Below are 26391 nucleotides of genomic sequence, written 5' to 3' on the forward strand. Positions count from 1 at the left end.
GCTGAAGGAAGCAGCTTTGGAGGAGACGACACTGAAGGAAGCAGCTTTGGAGGCGACGCTGAAGGAGGCAGTGTTGGAGAAGATGACCCTGAAGGAAGCAGCGTTGGAGGAGGCGACCCTGAAGAAAGCAGCGTTGGAGGAGGCATCACTGAAGGAGGCAGCATGGGAGGAGGCGACCCTGAAGGAGGCAGCATGGGAGGAGGCGACCTTGAAGGAGGCAGCGTTGGAGGAGGCGACCCTGAAGAAGGCAGCGTTGGAGGAGGCATCGCTGAAGAAGGCAGCGTTGAAGAAAGACAAAGCTACCGAGCCCTCGCCCTAAGAGTTGTCCGGTGCCACAAGTCTGGTAAACTTCATTAGCACACGTAAAAAATAGACTGAAGATGCTTCTTCGACTTATTCAGATCACGAGAGGTTTACTCCGGGCACGAGCAATGGAATCTTTAATATTCATGAGATATATTAACAGAGTAATGTAACTGGGAAGGAGTATTACGGATGTTTTATGTTTAACATCCCATTCACACAAATTTATAGATGCTGTTTGATCATTCCTAATATGTATATGTATATATATCTATATATATAATATGTATATAGTCCTGCGTTGACAAATTGATCTCGCTGGAGAAAGCTACACAAAAAAAGATAAGTGGTTTGTATTCACAAATATGTAATCATGCAAGATACTGTAATATTAACATCGGTAGTATGTACAACTGTTAAAGCTATTAACAAATCTGAACGTCACAATAACTTCTCAAATATAATATGGCCGCGTTCCAAGACTCGTCTAGGGTATTTTGTAAGACTTTAAGGTATGTTGAAGGAGACACCTGTGTAACACACACAAACACACACACACACACACACACACAAACATACACACACACACACACTTTACAAATAAATTTTAAACAACTTTGAACAATGAACACAGTGAACATCACGAAATTTTATGTGAGGAAGGTTGAAGGGGGAGGGGGTGGAGGGAATTGTGTGGGGAATGGGGGTAATATGATGGAGATAATATGACTGCAATTGTTTGATGGAGTTTAAGAGAAGACAGAGCAGGGTATATCTTGATGTATAAGTGTGTAAGTCAGTATTTAATGTATAAGTTGACTGAAAGAATTGATTATAAGGGGTGAGGGAGCCCTAAGGGGTATTAGAAGTGTGTGAGGAAGGGTACACCTAGAACTGAATATTTATTGTAAATATAAAGCATGCGAGAAAAGAGGAAAAAATAAGACTCAACCACCATATTTTCTTCCACTCAAACCATTATGTCTCATCTTTCTCCATAATCTATGATCATTATACTTACTGATCTTATAATACAAAAAAAGAGCAAGATACTCCGAGCCAGGTCTTGAAGAACGACCATTACACTATGTAAAGACATCTATGACTAGCATTCACAAATTACTATTGGTACAGGTAAAGATGGAAGTACATTTTTTTTCTAATGGCGGAACAGTTTGAATACATTTGTTGTTGACGTTGTGGGATGTGATTGGTTCAGGACCGGGAAGGGAAGGGTAGGGGTCGGGGGAAGGACTGGATTTGTTTTGAATTGGTACAACAATAATGACGTATTTGTGACGTCGCGAAATATAACTGGTTCCTTAGCAGAAGAGATGTCTGCTGTACGGTTAAGCTTGACGTCTACGTCTTGACCGCCCCGCACACATCCTCGCTTCCTCATCTGTCATAAAAAGAAATTGAAATAAACTCATTTAAATTGCAATATGCGAACGTACAAAACAGCTTCATCAACATAATACATATTTGTTTTATAAATGCATCATGAATGGCAACTTTATCTGGAGATGAGGATGAAAACGATGACTAATTTATGTCTTGGCTCATTTTTCCGCTCACTTCCCTAGAGCTCTATAAAGCTGCTCCGAATTCTTAGATATGCTCAGGTGTCACTATGTGCCTTGTGAGCGTGAGTACATGAGCGTGTGTTCATTTCTGGGCTGTGTGAGCGTGTGACTACATGGACACCTTGTATGTATACTCACTTTGTGGGCGTGGGTGCTACCCCTTATGGGCGTAGCCTGACTATAATGGAGTTAAGAAAACGTAGAATGAACTGGCGGGCGTTACTATGTGGGCGTCATGATATTCATTGATTGATATTGATTGATACTGACTGAGAATGATTGAAAACTTACCTTATGGGCGTGGGCGTGACTACGTGGGCGTTTTGGGTGGAGCTCTTAAGAAGGATGGGTCAACGGCCGCCACCTTGGCGGTGAGGAAGGCATGCATGCAGAAAAGCAGGTTCTGAAGGTTGGTGGCACACTCCAGCTCCTGGACCCAGGTACGGTATAAAAATATTTAGTGAAAAACAAGTTTGGTAGCCTTCTCTTATTATACGTCAGTACTTCACTAAGATTTTAAAAATGTGAAAATTTTTATTAAAATTTGCAAGTTGAGGCAGTTATACTCTAAATTACGGCCTAGGACTAGGTTGATGGAGGACTAGGATGATGGAAGAGGACAAGGTTGATGGAGAGGACTAGGTTGATGGAGGACTAGGATGATGGAAGAGGACTAGGTTATTGGGGGAGGACTAGGCTGATGGGAGAGGACTAGGTTGATGGAAGAGTAAGTTAGTTCTACCCAAGACGTGAGTGTAAACGAAAGTTATCGACCTAGTATATTTCTCTTATTTTTTTCACAGGAACGTGTGTGCAAAAATACGTATGATAAACCCACAGTCCGCATCCATGATACATTAACATACTTCCGCTAACACTCACTAGGCGAAAAAGCAGAAGAGGCAAACACCAACCACAGTTTCAAGTGTTGGTATGGTAGACCCCCCGAAGGCAAAAAAAGTGTTAAGAGGACACAAATGCAACTAATGTGACATTTTATTGTGGCAACGTTTCGCTCTCCAGGAGCTATATCAAGCCTGATAAAGCTCCTGGAGAGTGAAACGTTGCCACAATAAAATGTCACATTAGTTGGATTTGTGTCCTTTTACTTAATATATAGTCGGTAATTCTACCAATATTAATACAAAAAAAGTAAAGTCGGTCAGTAGTACTTAAATGGGGCCAGGAGTTACGGTTCATCCTCTACAAATACACTAAAGCAAGTACACACAAACATTCTCATTTGCAATCAGTGATACATCACCGCCTACGCCCACACACTGACCAACACAAACACACCCACAGTGACAAAATAGAATATACACACTCGCTTTCTCCACAAAAATACGCCCACACAAACGCTGACGCATCCTCGCAAACACATTTCCACCAAACTACATCTACACACCACACCTACACACCCACCTTCGTCTCAATCTCCTTATTTTCATTCTGGAAGTGGAGTTTGAGTTTGGTCTTGGAGTCGTCTGAAGAACCCTTCAGTTGGGAGAACTTGTAACGCCAGTGGAACTCTCTCGTCTCGGTGTCGTAAAGAGCGAATCCGCCCGCCCAGTCCAGCGTCAACCCAGACGATCTGCCTCCCTGGGTTACCGCAAACGTCTTGTTCTGCAAATAATGGTTATGATTATAGCCTTAATTTTTAAATTGGTGAGTTGGTAAGCCATTAGAAGGCCTCGGTCAGATAAACCAAAGCTCCAGAGGCAGGTGGTGGCGGCCTACATGCTGGGGAGTCACGTGACGTCAGCTTGGCCAGGGAACCTGCCTATAATATTGCTAGGAAATCTATGTATAAGTTATGCTACACTAGTAATACTCTTGACATACGACCCGCGTCAGGAAACACTTGCCCTGTTTCCTGAGGAATATTACCTAACCTAAACCTTGTACTACAATGGTTTTAAACTCTCAGTCTGTATATTACTCCAGACTTCTCACCTAGGCATTTTGGATGCCTAGGCTAGACAACTTTAGGTACCAGAGTGTGTACAGTGTTCTACCATAGTTCTAGAATACTACCCAGCTATGTGACTGGAAATCCTTCCATTACATCTTGCAGGGTTGATCGGAAAGCCAGCTGTGGAAAATTGCATTTATCTGAATGTAACTCATTATGTACATAACAGTAAATGATAACAAAGATAATTATTATTTATCAGTTGCATAGACGAGTAGGAATTTGGGACACCTAGGTCGCAAAAATGTCCCCCTTCGATACCTACAACTGTCTTATCCACAAGTTGCTCTAGTCCTATTAATTACAAATGAAAGATGCATCACCAGGATTTCTGGTAAATAAAAATTGGTGGACTGTATATTAAATTAATAAAGGATTATATATATACACATTTACATAACAGAAGGAGAATATCTTAAAATCACTCACCAATTTGACTGGAGATCAAGGTTTATCATACTCGGAAAACCTCACTGTCTATCCATGAAAATAACACTGGCCAGAGTTACAAACATAAACAAACTTATCTGAGGTTCCTGGAGATGTCTTGTCCAGTCGCCTGATATCTCAAGTTATGCAGGAATGCATATCCAACAATTTCGTCTCCTATTTGGCAGGTGTCAGCCCAATTTTAACCTCTAGAGCAGTGGTTCCCAAACTTTTTCAGCTTGTTACCCAATTTAACATGCCACATAAAGCATGTTACCCCTTTCACAAAATGTTGTTATTATTGATATATATGGCTAAACGTGAACGTATACAGCCTCGCATACTCTGCTAATCCTAGCAAAACCATTGAAAACGTAAGAACCACACATACATTATATATAAAATTAATAATAGCTACAAATTCACAGTAACAGTGGGTAAATACTAACTATATACTGCACAGGGCAGTACACATACATACCAGCTTATGTCTACCTCGGCTGATGCTCACAGATAAACTGACAGTGTGAAATAGAGGCAGCCTCAGGAAGTGAGTGACGCGTACTGGACAGGTCGATCTGGGCTACTGAGTGACTTTTGTCCTGAAGCATACTTGTCAAAATACTTTTGGGTTTCCACACACTTAGCTATATATTTCTTCTTTTCTAATACTGTATGTTAGTTTTTGATGTTTATTGTTATTTGGTTTAACTTTATTACTTACTTATAATAGGTTTACTTTACAACTTTATATACTAAGACAAAGTTAACAATAATCCTCATACCGGGTACTGCATTGTTTTCCCCCAAAAATGGTTAAATTACCCCCAGGGGGTAATTTACCCCCAGTTTGGGAACCACTGCTCTAGAGTATGAAAAATTCTTCTTATTTTCACTAACGTTAGTGTTCAATTCAAAAAACAATGGTGAGTCTCCTCTGCACAGGCGCAGGCTTCCCATTTTTTATGACATATTTTTTTTATTAAATACAGTATGTTACACTAATTTACATAAAAAATACACTGTATTTTTTCTGGAAAATACATTATTTTCCACACTGTGGCCGGCCGGAGTTTGTTGCTAAATGACTCAAATTACTCCTTCCTTTAAGAGACGATTCCAGCCGGTTCTGGCTTGAGTGGCTGTTCTCCTAGTAGGTCTTACTACGATTTCATCTTCCGGCATCACTTGGTCAGCGTTATCTTCCATATCACTCGTGTCACTTTCCCTCTGATTTTCATTTACGTTTGATTGAACACCATTTAATTCCAAGGGAATCAATTTATTAATTGTGCATAAACTTTCCTGGCCACGACACAACACTTTGACATTCCGGACAACACCTTGCGCATCTGGGTACAATGTCAATACTTTGCCCAGAGGCCACGTTCGATGTTGTTCAGTATCAATCAACACAATGTCACATGGTTGAATGTTCTGTCGATTTACTGCCTCTGTCGCACCATAAAAGTGTTCACGTAGTGTAAGAAGATATTCCTTACACCACACATTAGACCAATCATCAATTACTTTATTTAACATTTTAAATTTATCACACAACACTGCTGCATCATTGTAATCTTCATCACTTCCAGATTATCTCTATAGACAGGGGCAGCTTCCAATTTCCTTCCACATATTAGGTGAGAAGGTGTTAATACATCTGTATCATGTGTATCACTCATGTACGAGAGAGGCCCATTATATATCTGATTTTCCACCTCCACTAACACTGCACGGAATTCTTCCAAATTAATTTTCTTCTGGTGTAGTACTTTACGGAGACACCGCTTCACTGTGCCTGTAAGTCTTTCGTACAGCCCCCCCTGCCAAGGGGCTCTAGAAGTAATAAATTTTCAGGTACACCCTCGTTGGGTTAACAGAGATTAAACATCGTTACTATTATTTAACTATATCAAATGTTGAGCACCTGCAACAAAATTTGTGACATTATCCGAAATCATCAATCTCGGACAGGATCTCCTAGCTGCAAATCTTCGAAACAGCTGTACAAACTGTTCTGCAGACAAGTCCTGTGCCACTTCTAAATGAACTGCCCTAGTAGCAGTACAGGTGAACAAACAAACATATACTTTCAGTGGAACACCATCCGAAGTACCTGTTAAAATTATTAGACCACTATAGTCTACACTTGTTACATCAAAGGGTTTCACTAATTGTACACGCTCCTTTGGCAATGGTGGAGGACCTGGGTACATATAGGATCTGGCATCCACACGGCGACATATTACACAAGATTTAATCACCCTTTTTACACTTTGCCATCCTTGTGGAATCCAGAAAGTTTTCCTAATACAATTTAAGGTATCTTGTACCCCACCATGCATTACATTTTTATGGGCATTTAGAACAATCAAATTTGTTAGATGATGAGTTTTGGGCAGTAAGATAGGGTGTTTAGCATAATCACCCAATTCAGCATTTTGTAACCTACCTCTGCGCCTAATTACATTGTTCTCTAAATATAGCCCCAATTTCTCTATTATAGAACCTTTCACAATTTTTCTTTCCATCATCAATTTAATCTCATTTCCACAGATTTCTTCTTGTACCCTCTTTATCCAATATTCAAGAGGATGTGAAAACTTATATGAGATATTCATCTTGTTTAAAAAATTAAACACCAACTTAGTTACATTGATTAGTTTTGGTAAAGAAGAATACCTATTTATATCAATGGCTAAGGGAAGACAAACTATTGGAGCGGTGGTCACAGTAATTTCAACAGGAGCAATATACGCCTTTTGTATAGGCCAATTAGCTTTATTTACCAAAAATCTCGGCCCTTTAAACCATGATACAGCATTTACAAATTTAGCATAAGGTAAACCTCGAGACAAGAAATCAGCTGGATTCTCCTCACCTGGTATATGATTAAATGTTAACTTATGCTCACCCAAACTATTATACTTCTCTTGCATCTGATTAATTTCAGCGACTCTGTTTAAAAGGTACACAATTTTACTGTTTCCATTACGAATCCATTGTAAGGATACCTCATTATCAGACCAAATTACAGTGTCGCTAATATTTATCTCCTGCAACTTATTTCTTATATAATTAGCTAATTTGACACCTACATAAATGGCTGTTAATTCTAACTGAGGTAAGGTACATGATTTAATTGGAGACACTTTAGCCTTAGACATAACAAGAGAAATAACACTATTACATTGACGGTAAGCAACTGCTCCATATGCCAATTTTGAAGCATCACAAAAAATGTGGAGTACATTTTTTCCATTTGGATTGGCCACCTGGTGTGGGAACTCCAACATTGGAATTTTCTCATAATCACCAATTAATTCATCCCACCTGTTAATTCCTCAGGTAGAATTTCATCCCAAGCACATTTAAGTTTCCATGTTTCCTGTATTAATAATTTCCTTCTTATAGTAAGGGGTGACACTAAACCTAGTGGATCAAAACATTTGGAAACTTCAGCAAGTAAAACTCTCTTAGTTAATTTATTGGGCATACTGTAATTATTAGGTTTTAACATTAACAAATCTCTCTCAGTATCCCAAGTTAAACCCAATACATTACTACATTTTGGCACTTCATCTCCAGTGTAATCTTAACTTATTTTGTCATTTAATTTGGACGAATTACTATTCCATTCCCTCAGAGGCATATTTGCGCTTTGCATTATTTTATTAGCCTCTCCGTAAGTCATTAACAGTTTCTCTTCAGTTGACGTCACACCCAGGAAATTGTCCACATAAAACTGTATGCTCATTACTTTATTCAATGGACTTCCCATACGTTTAAGGTGTGCATTTATCGTCGCTTGAAGTAGGAACGGACTGGATGTAGCACCAAATAATATGCTCCTAAAGCGAAAGGTTTTCAGAGGGCTAAGTGGGTCACTAGGATTCTCAGGCCATAAGAAGCGGGTACAATCCCGGTCAGCCTCTTGTAAACCCACTCTTAGGAAAGCTTTACTTATGTCAGCCGTAAAGGCATAATTCTTCATCCTGAAATTTAATAAGATATCTTCTAATTTTTCCGTCAACGACGGACCTGTCATCAGTCATTTAAACTATGTACAGTTTTGTTACTCCTGGCACAACAATTAAACACAATCGTCAGAGGAGTGGTCTTAGAATCCTTCTTCACTCCGTGATGTGGCAAATAGTGACCATAAATTTTGGCTTGCTCAGGAGGTACCTCTTCTATAAATTTATTAATTAATTGTTCAGCAATTATATCATTATAGGCAGTTAACAATTCTGGTGTCTTACTCATTTCGCGGAGCTGAGCCTTTTACTGTCCATATGCCATTCTGTAATTAGTGGGCAATTCTGGATGGTTCAGTCTCCACGGAAGTCGTACCCAGTATTGTCCAGATTCAAATTTTACATCTCTCAGGTAATGTTCCAGAGTAAAAGAATCGTCTGGGCTTTCTTCATTTACATTTATTCCAATGCTGTCTAATTCCCACAATTTATGCACTGGCTCAACACCATCCTCTATGGAAGAATTATACTGGGGTAAGATTTCATGAGTAAGACACAGTATTTGTAGTTTCCTCTAGTCATGAATTATTATTACGAGGAATCCTACCATACATTACATGGCCTCCTGCAGTCTTCAAAAGGGTGACACCACATTTTTTTACCATACCCTTTACAAAGGAGTCATAATAGTCACTACCTATCAAAATATTTATTGGGCCCACAGAATCATCACTTATACCACAAGGTGCTAAATTTACATTATGTGAAAGTCTTTCTGTAGCTTTACTAAGTCCTACTCTAGATATTTTCTCTGGAAGTCTATCTACAATTACTGCATAAACACGTTTTTTCTCATTGCCCAACCTGACAGTTACATAAACAGTGCCATACAATTGAGCCCTTTTATCCGAGAGAAAACCAGATAATTTTAAAGTTGTGCGATCTCCCATCTGTACTTTCATACCATCAAGACATTTACGTTTTATGAAAGTATGCTGGGATCCCAGGTCCAATAATGCATTTACATTTTTTTATTTATGCCTTTTATCATCAATTTTTACCTGTAACACAGGTAAGGCTACTTCAGCAAAACCATCATTATTAACATTAGCAGCAATTTTTACATTAGCTACTGTTGTGCCAGGATTGTCAACATTATCATTATTATCAACATTATCATATAGACCCTTACACATGACTATATGGTGTCTTCCTTTGTGACATTGATAACAGTTGTTTAATTTGGCATGACAATCCTTTACATTGTGATTACCTAAACACCTGATACATCTGTCAAGTTCCTCCAATCTTTCAACTTTATCATTCTGTGAATTGTATACATTGCAATTCTTAGAAAAATGAGTACCCTTGCAGAAGAGACAATCTCTATTTTCTTTGGCTGGTTTCTTATTAACTGGGCTACTCTTAGGAGGGTACTTATTCTTCTTACCTTGTGGAGAATCATTATTTCTGATTCCTGCTACTTGATGTGTACCTATACAGCTATTTTTAGGAAATGAATTTTGATTATTACCATTGGGATAATTTTTCCCTTTGTGAAACTTGACAGATACCTCAGAGTTATTATGTGTTGCATCTTTAAAATGAGTTAGTTGTCTTGTCTGCAAATGCACAATTAATTCTTGTAGACCTAGTCTTATTTCCTCCAGACCAAAATAACCCTTGTGATATTTGTTGGAGAGTCATTCAAGTGTTTTATAGTTTAATTTATTCTGTACCATGGCACTCAATAACCAGTCTGATTCCTTCAGATTCCTTCAGATATATTTATTACTTAAAGTTTTGAGAGTGCTCTCCAGTTTAACTCTAAACTGCTGTAAACCTTTGTAAGTGTGATCTGGCGATTTTAAATTAACAATGATATTCACTAGATCCAACCTACTTTGTTCTATATTACCATAAGTGACCTTCAACAAGTCAACTGCTTCCTTGTAAGAGTCATCTACATTGGGAAAGGCTTGTATGAGTATGTGAGCATCTCCTCTAATCTGTTCTTTGAGGTAAAATAATTTAGTTACCCAGGCTAGGTCACTTCTATCATGCACAGCTGCTTTAAAAATTGACCAAAACTCCTCCCAATTTTCTCCAGGATTAAATACAGGTAAACCTAATTCTTGGAGTTTTGGCAAAGACATCTTATTTGTTGGAGCAGACTGATTAACTGCCTGGTTTACACATTTTAATTTATTCAAAGCCTGACTTTTACAAGAAACTTTTCTTCTAATTCATAATACTGATTAATCATGAGATCTACTTCAGTCTCATCTACACAGTTTACTAACAAATCTCCTTCATATTTGTTGTAATATAATTTGTATGAATCATATCTATTCCCTAAAGCATCTAAATGCAATTTTAAATCATCAGTATTCACAGTTTCTTGATTCATTAATTCCAAACATTTATTATATGCCTTGGTTACATGACCTTTTCTGGCCTGTAGTGATGTTTTTTTGGCTCTATATTCCAGGTGTTTGCTTCTACATTAATTTCCTCATTTTCACCCATGATGCAATGTATTAAATTCAACTTAATTAATAACACTGATTACATACTAAATTATGCACTTTATAAAGGTAAATAGTACAACTTACCTTTGAATAAATCCTAGCTACACTTGAGCTTTGCAATTACATGTATGAAAATTGTAACATAAATTTTTAAATACACATTAATAATGTTTGCTACATTTGAGCTTAGTAATTACACATGTAAGAAAATTATAATATAAATTTTAAATGTACATTAATACAAACCTTTAGCCAGACTTGGCTCATCAAAATTAATATTATGCAAATTAATATAAATCCTTGCCAGAATTTGGTATAGCAAAATTAATATTATACACAATATAATCTTTAGCCACACTTGGCTTATCCAAATTAATATTGTAATAATTATAATCCACTACACATTAAGTAAATTTGTGAACTTAACATCCACCTCCTTCTGTCATTTCACATATAATTATTAAGTAATTAACTAATTAATGACTTCACTAATTACCTCTGGTTCAAGAAGGACCAATGGGCAAATTAAATGTGGAAAATTGCATTTATCTGGATGTTCATAATGTACATACCAGTAAATAACAAAGATAATTATTATTTATCAACGTTACATAGACAAGTAGGAATTTGGGACACCTAGGTCTCAAAAAATGTCCCCCTTTGATACCTACAACTGTCATATCCACAAGTTGCTCTAGACCTATTAATTACAAATTAAATATGCATCACCAGGAATTCTGGTAAATATAAAATTTGTGGACTGTATATTAAAATTAATAAATGATTATATATATACACATTTACATAACAGAAGAGAATATCTTAATATCACTCACCAATTTGACTGGAGATTAAGGTGTATCATACTCAGAAAACCCCTCTGTCTACATTTATGATAATAATACTGGCCAGAACTATAAACATAAATATATAGACATGACTTAGCTGGGGGTAATATCCTGTTTTTATCTAATTACGGAGTCCTGTCCAGTCGCCTGATTCTCTCGTTATGCAGGACTGCATAATTTTACCTCTAGAGCACGAAAATTCTACCCATTATTCACAAACGTTTGTGTTGACCAGTTCAAATATGGCGAGTCTCCTCTGCGCAGGCACAGAGCTTCCCATTTTTTATAAAAAATTTTATTAAATATGGTATGGCCATCTATTTACATATAACGACTGTATTTCTGGAAAATATATACAGTATTTTCCACAGATTATATATGTAAACATATACATAACAGAAGGAGAATATCTTAAAAACACTCACCAATCTGACTGGAGATCAACGTGTATTATACTCAGAAAACCTTACTGTCTATCCATGAAAATAACACTGGCCAGAGTTACAAACATAAACAAACTTATCTAAGGTTCCTGGAGCTGTCTTGTCCAGTCGCCTGATATCTCAAGTTATGTAGGAATGCATATCCAACAATTTCGTCTCCTATTTGAAAGGTTTCAGCCCAATTTTAACCTCTAGAGTACGAAAAATTCTTCTTATTTTCACTAACGTTAGTGTCCAATTCAAAAAACAATGGCGAGTCTCCTCTGTGCAGGCACAGGCTTCCCATTTTTTATGACAAATTCTTATTAAATACAGTATGTTACACTAATTTACATAAAAAATACACTATTTTTTCTGGAAAATGCATTATTTTCCACACCAGCTAAAGGTCTTGATTACATATCCAAAAGCTCCGCTAGGTGAATCACATTATAACTAAAACCATCTTATATTTGTATTGAAAGCACTTCTCACTGACCCCAAGTCTGGTGACGGCATTGTAGACGGCGCGATGCCAAGCATTCTCGATCCTGAGGAGGTCCTGTCGTGTCTCAACGCTAAGGTAGCGAGACTCTTGCATGGCCGTCTGCAGCAGGAAGCAGTGTTGTCGCTCGTCCACGTACTCTGACTCCTTGATCACTCGGAACATAGTTTGGTGCACTGCCCATACCGACGCCCGCTCAACCCAGTCATGAGTATTCAACTGGAGAGAAAAAAAAGCATAGTTATTTCTGAGAAAACACAATTGATAATAATGGTTTCTATTCACTAGGACAATACTAGTGAAGCCGGTCTAAAAATACTAAATATAAGATTTAGTACCAAGGTAAGATTTTTTAAGCAAAAATACATTAACAGTGTTACTACCCAATACTATATGATAGTTACATCGTGGGAACAAAAGCAGCTATTTTCCAGTCATATTTGATCACATAGGATGGGATGTATACATAAGGTAACGACATCTATCAGCCTTTGTTGGGAGAATTAAATGGAGCGATGAGGAATGGTTTAATTTCTGCACAGCTAAACTTAATATTACATGAAAAATACCATATTTAGGAAGGCCTAGCCTTTAAACACACATGCAAAAAATTAAAAATCAGAATATACGTCGTTGTTGCTTAAATAGCAACGCTCTTCTTTCCGAATAATTCAAGCGAAAATTTGTGCATGCAATAATTTCGCAAAAATCATCTGAATGGAAAAAATATATTTCATTGAGTTTCTTTATTATTAAATTATCGTAAACTTATTTAAAACATATTTAGTTGGACTAGGGTAAATTAAATTGTACTTGATATAATAAGGTTCGGTAAGCTTTCTAAGGTTCTTTTGACACAAAAATATTATTTTTTACATTAACATAAATGAAAAAAAATATATTTTTAAACGTATAAGAGAAAATGTTAGAAAGCACTTAATTTTAAACGAGTTCTTGCTAAATGACCAATTTTACCTATTCAGCATGGCATATATATATATATATATATATATATATATATATATATATATATATATATATATATATATATATATATATATATATATATATATATATATATATATATATATATATATATATATATATATATATATATATATATATATATATATATATATATATATATATATAAGTAGGTGTCAAAGCGGCTGGGTGGCTCCTGCGGCTGAGTGGCTTCCTTTTCCTGAGTGGCTCCCTTTCCTGAATGGCTTCTCGCCGCACCCGCGCGCCAGCGCGCCCGCCCTCGCGCCCGCCCACGCCTTCTGCAGCGCCTTCTGCAGCGTCGTCCGGATCGCCCCCGCTCCCCGAACTTTTTTCCGATTTTTTCGAATTTTTTTTGAATTTCATTTTCTTGTGCTCTACATCTCCTCGGATCAATTTTTTTGGGTTTCCCCCTATGAGTACCCCTCCCATCATCCACTTCCACCCCAAATATTCCTGCTCCATCTCCTCGGATCAAGTTTTTCTCGATATCAATAATACAAAGACTCCACTTCCTCAGATTCCCCCCTCTGGGGGTAAGCATTCAAAATGAACTCCCACTTGCATCCCAAATTCCTGCTCCATCTCCTCGGATCAACACCCTACCCCACACCTCACACCACCCACTTCTACCCCAAATATTCCTGCTCTACTTCCTCGGATCAAGTTTTTCTCGATATCAATAATACAAAGACTCCATCTCCTCGGATCAAGTTTTTTTGGATTCCCCCCTCTGGGGTAAGCATTCAAAATGGACTCCCACTTGCATTCCAAATTCCCTGCTCCAATTCCTCGGATCAAGTTTTTCTCGATATCAATAACACAAAGATTTCCCCCACCATCCACTTCTATCCTCTATGTCCAAGTATTTCTCCTCCATCTCCTTGGATCAAGTTTTTCTTGATATCAAATAATACCAAGACTCCATCTCCTTGGATCAAGTTTTTTGGATTCCCCCCTCTGGGAGTAAGCATTCAAATGAACTCCCCCTATCGGGCATGGTATTTTCTCTTACTACAGGTCTAAACAAGTGTGACGTCACCCCACCTGTGTTTACTAGGCGGTCAGTGACGTCACGTGATGACCTCACACACACAGGCTGAATCTTGTCGACTTCCCCCTATGTCAGTGACGTCACGTGATGACCCCCACACAGGCTGAATCTTGTCCAGCAGACAATAAAATGCAGGATAACACTAATACACAATATTTTCATTTATTTATTTATTATACAACCAATGCATTTCATATACATTTCAAGTAATACAACAGAAAAAATACAAATTCACTGAAAAAAAGATACAATTCATTGACTAAAATCAACATAGAGTAATTCTTTTTCTCTTGAAGAAATTCTGTGCATTTTGTTCTGGATCTTCTTCGTCGTCATCATCTCAGTATTACACATTTCATATACAACATAGGGAAAACATTACACATTTTCACTCTTAACCCAGGATAACACAAATAATTCCATATTTTTTTTTCGTTAATACCCACAACAATCCACAATTTCTTTACAAAATACAACACAAGTCTAGATATTTTTCTCGTTTTAACTATTTCATCAGAAAGTCACCACAACACTTACAGCTTATAACCACTTTTCGATAATTTCACTAGTCAAAATTTTACATATTACTTAGTTAATACCCACACACACACACACACACACACACACACACACACACACACACACACACACACACACACACACACACGCACACGCACACACACACACACACGCACACACACACACTTTTTCGTAATCTCTCTTAAGAATTATTCATCGACAACCTTTATCATCTCACTACAAAACATCCCCCAGATTACTTCGAACACTCTCATAAATCGTTTGAATACTCTCAAAAGCACCTTTGAACATTTCCAAACAACACCGAAACACTTCCAAAACATCATTTTGAATACTCACAAATAAGATTTGACACCTCTAATTTATCACTGAATACTACCAAAACACCCTATTTCATCAGAAAAAAGTCTGGCGAATCTTATCTGACCGATCTCAGATAACATCTTAGGTCACTCCCTCACGAAGTAACCTTCTCCCCACCCCCAAACCCTCATTCTCCCACCAACATCTCACAGTTTTCACTCATAACCCACAATTTTTTCTCGTTTTAACTATTTCATCAGAAAAAGTCACCACAACACTTACAACTTATAATCACTTTTCGATAAATTCACTAGTCACAATTTTACATATTACGAAGTTAACACACACACACACCCCACTTTACTTTGAACACCTTCAAAACACTCTCATAAATCACTGAATACTCACAAAAATACCTTTGAACATTTCCAAACAACACTGAAACACTTCCAAAATATCATTTTGAATACTCCCAAATAAGATTTGACAACTCTAATTTATCTTCACTTATATTATTTCATTAAATTACAACTCATCCCCCAAACTCCTCCCTCATTCTCCAGATTTTTACAACAGTATCACAAAAACTAACTCAGACACTTTACTTTGAACAACACCAAAAACAACATCAATTACCTTTGAATACTCCAAAAACATCATTCAAACACCCCCAAATCACCACTTAATACTCCCAGAACACCTTCATAAATACTCTTGCACATCATTTGAACACCTTCAAAAAACCTTTGAATAGTCTCAAACACCATTTGAGTACTCCCAAATACACCACTGAATACTACTAAAACACCACTGAATACAATCAAAACATCACCAAAATTACCATAAACTATGATCAACATCACAGACTAACACCCATTTTCACACAAATCCCCTCAAATCACTATAACCAAGACGATCCCACTCACCTCCAACTAAGATATATCATGAGTGCAAAAAAACATGAACACAATCCAAACACACACGAACACTTACAACAGACTCACCTCTTTTTCGGTATCTCTAGTTTGACAACAACGCCCACAACCCACAACACCCACATCCCACAACACCCACAACCCACATCACCCACAACCCACAACACCCACAACAACAACCAACAACTTATAACAACTTTTTCGGCATCACTAGTTCGACAACAATACCCACAACCCACATCACCCCACAACCCACATCACCCACAAAAACAACCTACTTACAACATCTTTTTGGGAATCTCTAGTTCGACTACATTACCCACAACCCTCATCACTTGCCAATTTATTCACAATTTTTCCTCTTTCGATACAAATTTTTCCCATTCTTTTTACTGAATCTTAAATGTAATACACATTCCTCCCTACATTACTAAAATTCTAATAAAATCCTCTCCATACCAATCTCCTTGTATCCACATAAATTGATATTATACTCACAACAACTAATCTCACTACCCAACTACTGCGACATGTTTCAACACCCTCCATTCTTTTCCAATATATCATAACTTTTCAGTTCTATAACTTCTTTTAAAATATTCACACATTACCTTTATTTTCAGTAAAATACCCCATATTTCATTAAATTTCTAATACAACCCTCCCCATACCCCTCTCCATCTCACCCACATTTCTTCACATCCACTCACCCATCTCCCTACACACCTCTTCTGAACACACACACAAATCACATTTCACATCCACAAATGCATCTCATCACCCATCTCAAATCCACTAAAATCACTGAAACCAAGATATTCACAAAACTCTATGACCAAGTAAGACACACACACGCACACACACACACACACACACACACACACACACACACACACACACACACACACACACACACACACACACACACACACACACACACACACCTCACTTTGATCACCTTCAAAACACTCTCATACATCATCATTAGAGACCACCTTTTCTCAATATCTCTTAAAAAATATTCTCTCATCCACAACCTTCATCATTTCACTACAGAACAACCCCAAGATTACTTCGAACACTCTCATAAACCATTTGAATACTCACATAAACACCTTTGAATATTTCCAAACAACACTGAAGCACTTCCAAAATATCGTTTTGAATACTCCCAAATAAGATTTAACATCTCTAATTTATCTACACTTACACATTTCATTAACTGAAATTACAACTCATCCACCATACTACTCCCTCAGTCTCCAGACTTTACAACATTATCACAAAAACTAACTCATACACTTATGACATGAGACATTTTACCAAAACTAACACAAACATACCCACACACACCACACTTTACTTTGTACAACACCAAAAACAACATCAACTACCATTGATTACCCCAAAAACATCATTTGAACACATTTTTTTTTTATTCGCCTGTACTCTCCCGGCCCGGGTCTTTTCCAAGAGTGGTGACCCGGCCTTGGCTCCCTATCTGGGGAGTATCTCGAGACCTAAGTCTCCCATGGGAGGAGGTACAAGTACCCCCTCATCTTTGGGACCAAGTGTCCCCGGGCCTAGCCACAGTCCCCGCCCTCACGGGGCTCGTAGGGAGAAGCTAGGCCTCTGGTCTGCCATCTGTCCCGCCCCAAAGGGGCTCGTGGGGATGGCAGTCTTGTGAGCTGCAGATGGTAGCAAGCTCAGGCATTCCCAGTATATATTTTTGAACACATTCAAAAACATCAACAAACTCCTTTGAATACTCCCAAAACACCACTGAATACTACCAAAACAGCACCGAATACTTCCCAAACAACACTAAAAATCACCAGAAACTAAGATGAACACCACCAACTAACACCCATTTTATAGAAATCTCCTCAAATCACTATAACCAAGACGATCCCACTCACCTCAGACTATTATATAACATGAACGCAAAAAAAAAAAAAAAAAAACTCATAAATCATTTGAATACTCACAAAAAAACACCTTTGAACATTTCCAAACAACACTGAAAACACTTACAACAGGATCACAACCATCTGAAAACATAACATGTACACACACACACACACACAAAAAAAAAACAAAAAAAACAACTAAGACATCCATGAACTATCATCAATGACCACTCACCTCAAATCCACTAAGATCGCAAAAAACACTCATTTTAATAAACATTCACACAAAAAAATCACAATCACCAACTCCATACAATATGTAATACACTCCCCTCACTACCACCAACACATACCAGCACAGATAGGGATACCTCCCATGACATCACACTCCATCCTGTGTTTACTTGGCGATCAGCGACGTTATAACTAAACACCTTGTTTCAACCTGTTATATCTCCAATATCTAAGATCACCACAATCAAGACATTTACCAAATTCTATAACCCCACCACTAAGATCACACATTTTTGTACACATTCTCTTAAAACAAAATCATAACGAAGATCATTAAATCTACCTATACTTTTACTAAGATCACATAACATTTTGTCTTCTCTAACTCACTCACCAATTTACATTCTCATTCATACTTACACATTTCATTAACCGAAATTACTTCTCCTCCACCAAACTCCTCCCTCATTCTCCAGACTTTACAACATTAGCACAAAAAAAACTAATTCATACACTTATGACATGAGACATTACCATAACTAATACACTAACTAACTTTGAACCAACTCTAAACAACACCAAAACACCACTGAACATCTTCAAAAAATACTCTGCACATCATTTGAACACCTTCAAAAACACCATCAAACACCTCTGAATACTCCCAAAACACTACTGAAAACTACCAAATCACCACTGAATACTACCAAAACACCGTCAAAATCACCAGAAACTAAGTTTAGCATCACCAGCTAACACCCATTTATAGAAATCCCCTCAAATCACGATAACCAAGAACTCCCTCCCCATGGGCGCAAAAAAAAAAAAAAAAAAAAAAGAAAAATGAACACAAACCTAATTCACAAACACTTAGTACATGATCACTATCAACTGAAAACATGCCTTGTGCACACATAAATCTAAGACAACCACCAACAACAAAACACCCATATTCACTTACCTCAAAAACCACTAATATCACAGAAAACACTCATTTTTTATAAACATTCACACAAAAAATTATATTTGACAATATCTAAGCGCACTCACCTCACTACCACCAACACACGATGTCACACCTCACAGGACCGGCGAGGTCACCTCCAGTGACGTCACACTCCCATCTGTGTTTACTTGGTGGTCAGTAACATCACACCCAACCCTCCTTGTTTCATCCTGTTGTACCCACAATATCTAAGAACACTATAACCAAGACGATTACCAGATTTTATGGCCCCACCACTAAGATCACAGAAAACACTCATTTTTATAAACATTCACAAAAAAATTACGATCAGCAATTCCATATCATGTTTACCATCATCTATCAACATTCATCACCAAGATCACCAAAAATCTAAGATCATGCATCTCAAAACTACTATGATCACTGAAAACACTTATTTTTTAAACATTCGCACAAAAATAAGACTCACACAAAAAATATCACGACACTTCCACCAACATCTATAACATAATATGAGCACTATAACATATCACCATCACCAAAAAAAAAAAAGTACACAGACACCCGCAACTTATACATTTCAATCACAAATTTAAGGCACGAGACATACACACCAAATCTAAGACATTCACCCCAACTAAGACATACACATCATAACCAAGACATACACCAAAACCTTTACTTGACATATTGACAATAAATATAAGACATAAGCACAAAAAAAATTTACCATGTCATGAAACATTACCAGAACTAAGTCACACACCTCCAACTAATACACAATCACTTTACTAAGTTCATGTTAACTATTCATCAACAAAAAATATTAATACAATTTACCAACCAAATTTATGTTATAATCATCGAAACAAAACTGTTTTACACATATTTTTTTCTCAAACTAAATATTCATACCACATTTATCATTTCTCACCTATGTTACATATCACATTCCTCATCCACATCATCACTAAAACATCCTTTCTTATTCATCCGTATATCACCTAGAGATGTTTTAACCCCGACGACCCATCACGACGTAGGAGCCGGAGCAACCATTACCACTCCAACACCACCTACTACACTCTGGCTCCTAGTGTCATGATGGGTCGTCGGGGTTAAAACATCTCTAGGAGATATACGGAATGAATAAGGAAGGATGTTTCAGGGATGATGTGGATGAGGAATGTGATATGCAACATAGGTGAGAAATGATAAATGTGGTATGAATATTCAGTTTGAGAAAAAATATGTGTAAAACAGTTTTATGTTTCGATGATTATAACATAAATTTGGTTGGTAAATTGTATTAATATTTTTTGTTGATGAATAGTTAACATGAACTTAGTAAAGTGATTGTGTATTAGTTGGAGGTGTGTGACTTAGTTCTGGTAATGTTTCATGACATGGTAAATTTTTTTTTGTGCTTATGTCTTATATTTATTGTCAATATGTCAAGTATAGGTTTTGGTGTATGTCTTAGTTATGATGTGTATGTCTTAGTTGGAGGTGAATGTCTTAGATTTGGTGTGTATGTCTCGTGCCTTAAATTTGTGATTGAAATGTATAAGTTGCAGGTGCCTGTGTATTATTATTATTTTTTTTTTGGTGATGGTGATATGTTATAGTGCTCATGTTATGTTATAGATGTTGGTGGAAGTGTCGTGGTATTTTTTGTGTATGTCTTATTTTTGTGCGAATGTTTAAAAAATAAGTGTTTTCAGTGATCATAGTAGTTTTGAGATGCATGATCTTAGATTTTTGGTGATCTTGGTGATGAGTGTTGATAGATGATGGTAAACATGATATGGAATTGCTGATCGTGATTTTTTGTGAATGTTTATAAAAATGAGTTTTTTCTGTGATCTTAGTGGTGGGGTCATAAAATCTGGTAATCGTCTTGGTAATAGTGTTCTTAGATATTGTGGGTACAACAGGATGAAACAAGGAGGGTTGGGTGTGATGTTACTGACCACCAAGTAAACACAGATGGGAGTGTGACGTCACTGGAGGTGACCTCGCCGGTCCTGTGAGGTGTGACATCGTGTGTTGGTGGTAGTGAGGTGAGTGCGCTTAGATATTGTCAAATATGATTTTTTTGTGTGAATGTTTATAAAAAATGAATGTTTTCTGTGATATTAGTGGTTTTTGAGGTAAGTGAATATGGGTGTTTTGTTGTTGGTGGTTGTCTTAGATTTATGTGTGAACAAGACATGTTTTCAGTTGATGGTGATCATGTACTAAGTGTTTGTGAATTAGGTTTGTGTTCATGTTCTTTTTTTTTTTGTTTTTTTTTTTTGCGCCCATGGGGAGGGAGTTCTTGGTTATCGTGATTTGAGGGGATTTCTATAAATGGGTGTTAGCTGGTGATGCTAAACTTAGTTTCTGGTGATTTTGACGGTGTTTTGGTAGTATTCAGTGGTGATTTGGTAGTTTTCAGTAGTGTTTTGGGAGTATTAAGAGGTGTTTGAAGGTGTTTTTGAAGGTGTTCAAATGATGTGCAGAGTATTTTTTGAAAATGTTCAGTGGTGTTTTGGTGTTGTTTAGAGTTGGTTCAAAGTTAGTTAGTGTATTAGTTATGGTAATGTCTCATGTCATAAGTGTATGAGTTAGTTTTTTTTTTTTGTGCTAATGTTGTAAAGTCTGGAGAATGAGGGAGGAGTTTGGTGGAGGAGATGTAATTTTGGTTAATGAAATGTGTAAGTGTGAATGAGAATTTAAATTGGTGAGTTAGAGAAGACAAAATGTTATGTGATCTTAGTAAAAGTATAGATAGATTTAATGATCTTCGTTATGATTATGTTGTAAGAGATTGTGTACAAAAATGTGTGATCTTAGTGGTGGGGTTATAGAATTTGGTAAATGTCTTGATTGTGGTGATCTTAGATATTGGAGATATAACAGGTTGAAACAAGGTGTTTAGGTGTGACGTCGCTGATCGCCAAGTAAACACAGGATGGAGTGTGATGTCATTGGAGATATCCCTATCTGTGCTGGCATGTGTTTGTGGTAGTGAGGGGAGTGTATTACATATTGTATGGAGTTGGTGATTGTGATTTTTTGTGTGAATGTTTATAAAAATGAGTGTTTTTTGCGATCTTAGTGGATTTGAGGTGAGTGGTCATTGATGATAGTTGATGGATGTCTCAGTTTTTTTTTTATTTTGTGTGTGTGTACATGTTATGTTTTCAGATGGTGGTGATCCTGTTCTAAGTGTTTTCGGTGTTGTTTGGAAATGTTCAAAGGAGTTTTTTTGTGAGTATTCAAATGATTTATGAGTGTTTTTTTTTTTGCGCTCATGTTATATAATAGTCTGAGGTGAGTGGGATCGTCTTGGTTATAGTGATTTGAGGGGATTTCTATAAAATGGGTGTTAGTTGGTGGTGTTGATCTTAGTTTCTGGTGATTTTTAATGTTGTTGGGAAGTATTCGGTGCTGTTTTGGTAGTATTCAGTGGTGTTTTGGGAGTATTCAAAGGAGTTTGTTGATGTTTTTGAATGTGTTCAAATGATGTTTTTGGAGTAATCAAAGGTAATTGATGTTCTTTTTGGTGTTGTACAAAGTAAAGTGTGGTGCGTGTGGGTGTGTTTGTGTTAGTTTTGGTAAAATGTCTCATGTCATAAGTGTATGAGCTAGTTTTTGTGATAATGTTGTAAAGTCTGGAGAATGAGGGAGTAGTATGGTGGATGAGTTGTAATTTCAGTTAATGAAATGTGTAAGTGTAGATAAATTAGAGATGATAAATCTTATTTGGGAGTATTCAAAATGATATTTTGGAAGTGCTTCAGTGTTGTTTGGAAATGTTCAAAGGTGTTTATGTGAGTATTCAAATGATTTATGAGAGTGTTCGAAGTAATCTTGGGGTTGTTCTGTAGTGAGATGATAAAGGTTGTGGATGAGAGAATATTTCTTAAGAGATATTGAGAAAAGGTGGTCTCAAATGATGATGTATGAGTGTTTTGAAGGTGATCAAAGTAAAGTGAGGTGTGTGTGTGTGTGTGTGTGTGTGTGTGTGTGTGTGTGTGTGTGTGTGTACTCACCTATTTGTGGTTGCAGGGGTCGAGTCTTAGCTCCTGGCCCCGCCTCTTCACCGGTTGCTACTGGGCCCTCTCTCTCCCCGCTCCATGAGCTTTATCAAACCTCGTCTTAAAACTGTGTATGGTTCCTGCCTCCACTACGTCATTTTCTAGGCTATTCCACTGCCTTACAACTCTATGACTGAAGAAATACTTCCTACTATCTCTCTGACTCATTTGTGTCTTCAATTTCCAATTGTGGCCTCTTGTTTCTGTGTCCCCTCCCTGGAACATCCTGTCTTTGTCCACCTTGTCTATTCCACGCAGTATTTTATATGTCGTTATCATGTCTCCCCTGACCCTCCTGTCCTCCAGTGTCGTCAGGCCGATTTCCCTTAATCTTTCTTCATAGGACATTCCCCTTAGCTCTGGAACTAACCTTGTCGCAAACCTTTGTACTTTCTCTAGTTTCTTGACGTGCTTCATCAAGTGCGGGTTCCAAACAGGTGCTGCATACTCCAGTATGGGCCTGACATACACGGTGTACAGTGTCTTGAATTATTCCTTACTAAGGTATCGGAATGCTGTTCTCAGGTTTGCCAGGCGCCCATATGCTGCAGCAGTTATCTGATTGATGTGTGCTTCCGGAGACATGCTCGGTGTTATACTCACCCCAAGATCTTTCTCCTTGAGTGAGGTTTGCAGTCTTTGGCCACCTAGCCTATACTCTGTCTGTGGTCTTCTGTGCCCTTCCCCTATCTTCATGACTTTGCATTTGGCAGGATTAAATTCGAGAAGCCATTTGCTGGACCAGGTGTCCAGTCTGTCCAGGTCTCTTTGAAGTCCTGCCTGGTCCTCATCAGATTTAATTCTCCTCATTAACTTCACATCATCTGCAAACAGGGACACTTCTGAGTCTAACCCTTCCATCATGTCGTTCACATATACCAAAAATAGCACTGGTCCTAGGACCGACCCCTGTGGGACCCCGCTCGTCACAGGTGCCCACTGTGATACATCATTACGTACCATGACTCGTTGTTGCCTCCCTGTCAGGTATTCTCTGATCCATTGCAGTGCCCTTCCTGTTATATGCGCCTGATGCTCTAGCTTCTGCACTAATCTCTTGTGAGGAACTGTGTCAAAGGCCTTCTTGCAGTCCAAGAAGATGCAATCAACCCACCCCTCTCTCTCGTGTCTTACTTCTGTTATTTTATCATAAAACTCCAGAAGGTTTGTGACACAGGATTTGCCTTCCGTGAATCCGTGCTGGTTGGCATTTATACTCTTGTTCCGTTCCAGGTGCTCCACCACTCTCCTCCTGATAATCTTCTCCATAATTTTGCATACTATACACGTCAATGACACAGGTCTATAGTTTAGTGCCTCTTTTCTGTCTCCTTTTTTAAAAATGGGAACTACATTTGCCGTCTTCCATACCTCAGGTAGTTGCCCAGTTTCCAGGGACGTGTTGAAGATTGTGGTAAGTGGCATGCACAACATATCTGCTCCCTCTCTAAGGACCCACGGGGAGATGTTGTCCGGTCCCATTGCCTTTGAGGTATCGATGTCCCTTAGCAGTTTCTTCACCTCCTCCTCATCTGTATGTATGTCGTCCAACACTTGTTGGTGTATTCCTTGCTGGTGTCCCCATCTGGTCTGTCCCCCCAGAGTCCTTCCTGTCTCTACTGTAAATACTTCCTTAAATCTCGTGTTGAGCTCCTCACATACCTCTTGATCGTTTCTTGTGAGTTCTCCACCTTCTTTCCTCAGCCTTATCACCTGGTCCTTGACTGTTGCCTTCCTCCTAATGTGGTTATACAGCGGTTTCTGGTCAGATTTGACTTTCGATGCTATGTCGTTTTCATACTGTCGCTGGGCCTCCCTCCTTATCTGTGCATACTCGTTTCTGGCTCTTCTACTAACCTCCTTGTTTTCCTGGGTTCTATGCCTCCTGTACCTTTTCCATTCTCTGTTGCACTTAGTTTTTGCCTCCCTACACCTTCGGGTAAACCAAGGACTCGTTTTGGTCTTCCTATTATTTCTGTTTCCCTTGGGAACAAAACTTTCCTCTGCCTCCTTGCACTTTGTTGCCACATATTCCATCATCTCGTTTACTGATTTTCCTACCATTTCTCTGTCCCACTGAACCTCCTGCAGGAAGTTTCTCATACCTGTGTAGTCCCCGCTTTTATAGTTTGGCCTGTCCCCTTCAGTTCCTGTTACCTTCTCCACTTGTAACTCTACTATATAGTCAAAATTCAGAACCACGTGATCGCTAGCTCCAAGGGGCCTCTCGTAAGTGATGTCCTCAATGTCTGAACTGCTCAGGGTGAACACAAGATCCAGTCTTGCTGGCTCATCCTCCCCTCTCTCTCTGGTTGTGTCCCTGACATGTTGATGCATGAGGTTTTCAAGTACCACATCCATCATCTTGGCTCTCCATGTTTCGGGACCCCCATGTGGCTCCAGGTTTTCCCAGTCGATCTCCCTGTGGTTGAAATCGCCCATTACCAGTAACTTTGCTCTGCTCGAGTGAGCTCTTCTTGCCACCTCAGCCAGTGTGTCCACCATCACCCTGTTGTTTTCTTCGTACTCCTCTCTTGGCCTCCTGCAGTTCTGTGGTGGGTTATACATCACTCCAATGACTACTTTATGTTCTCCAGACTGAATTGTACCTACAATGTAGTCTCTTTCTCCAATCATGTCCATGCCTTCCATTTCCTCAAATCCCCATCGGTGTTTTATGAGCAGTGCAACCCCTCCTCCCCCTCTACTCCTTCTATCTTTCCTCAGGATCTGATATCCTGTTGGGAAGATTGTGTCTGTTATTGTCTCAGCGAGTTTTGTT

At 38.1% G+C, this 26391-nt stretch overlaps 1 protein-coding gene across 1 annotated transcript in view; it reads right to left on the reverse strand.

Annotated features, from left to right (window-relative positions):
* Nucleotides 1-307: 307 nt before the first annotated feature.
* Nucleotides 308-26391, reverse strand: part of Syn2 (Syntrophin-like 2) — a gene marked incomplete at its 5' end in the record, with an annotated part of 584160 nt that continues 558076 nt past the window's right edge. The window contains 4 exon segments of the mRNA XM_053777238.2: nucleotides 308-1705; nucleotides 2181-2319; nucleotides 3315-3515; nucleotides 12574-12798. Of these exon segments, the coding sequence (XP_053633213.2) occupies nucleotides 2200-2319; nucleotides 3315-3515; nucleotides 12574-12798 (546 nt within the window). The 3' untranslated portion in view covers nucleotides 308-1705; nucleotides 2181-2199.

This window comes from Cherax quadricarinatus, chromosome 21, assembly GCF_038502225.1.
Source record: "Cherax quadricarinatus isolate ZL_2023a chromosome 21, ASM3850222v1, whole genome shotgun sequence".
Lineage (NCBI taxonomy): Eukaryota > Metazoa > Arthropoda > Malacostraca > Decapoda > Parastacidae > Cherax > Cherax quadricarinatus.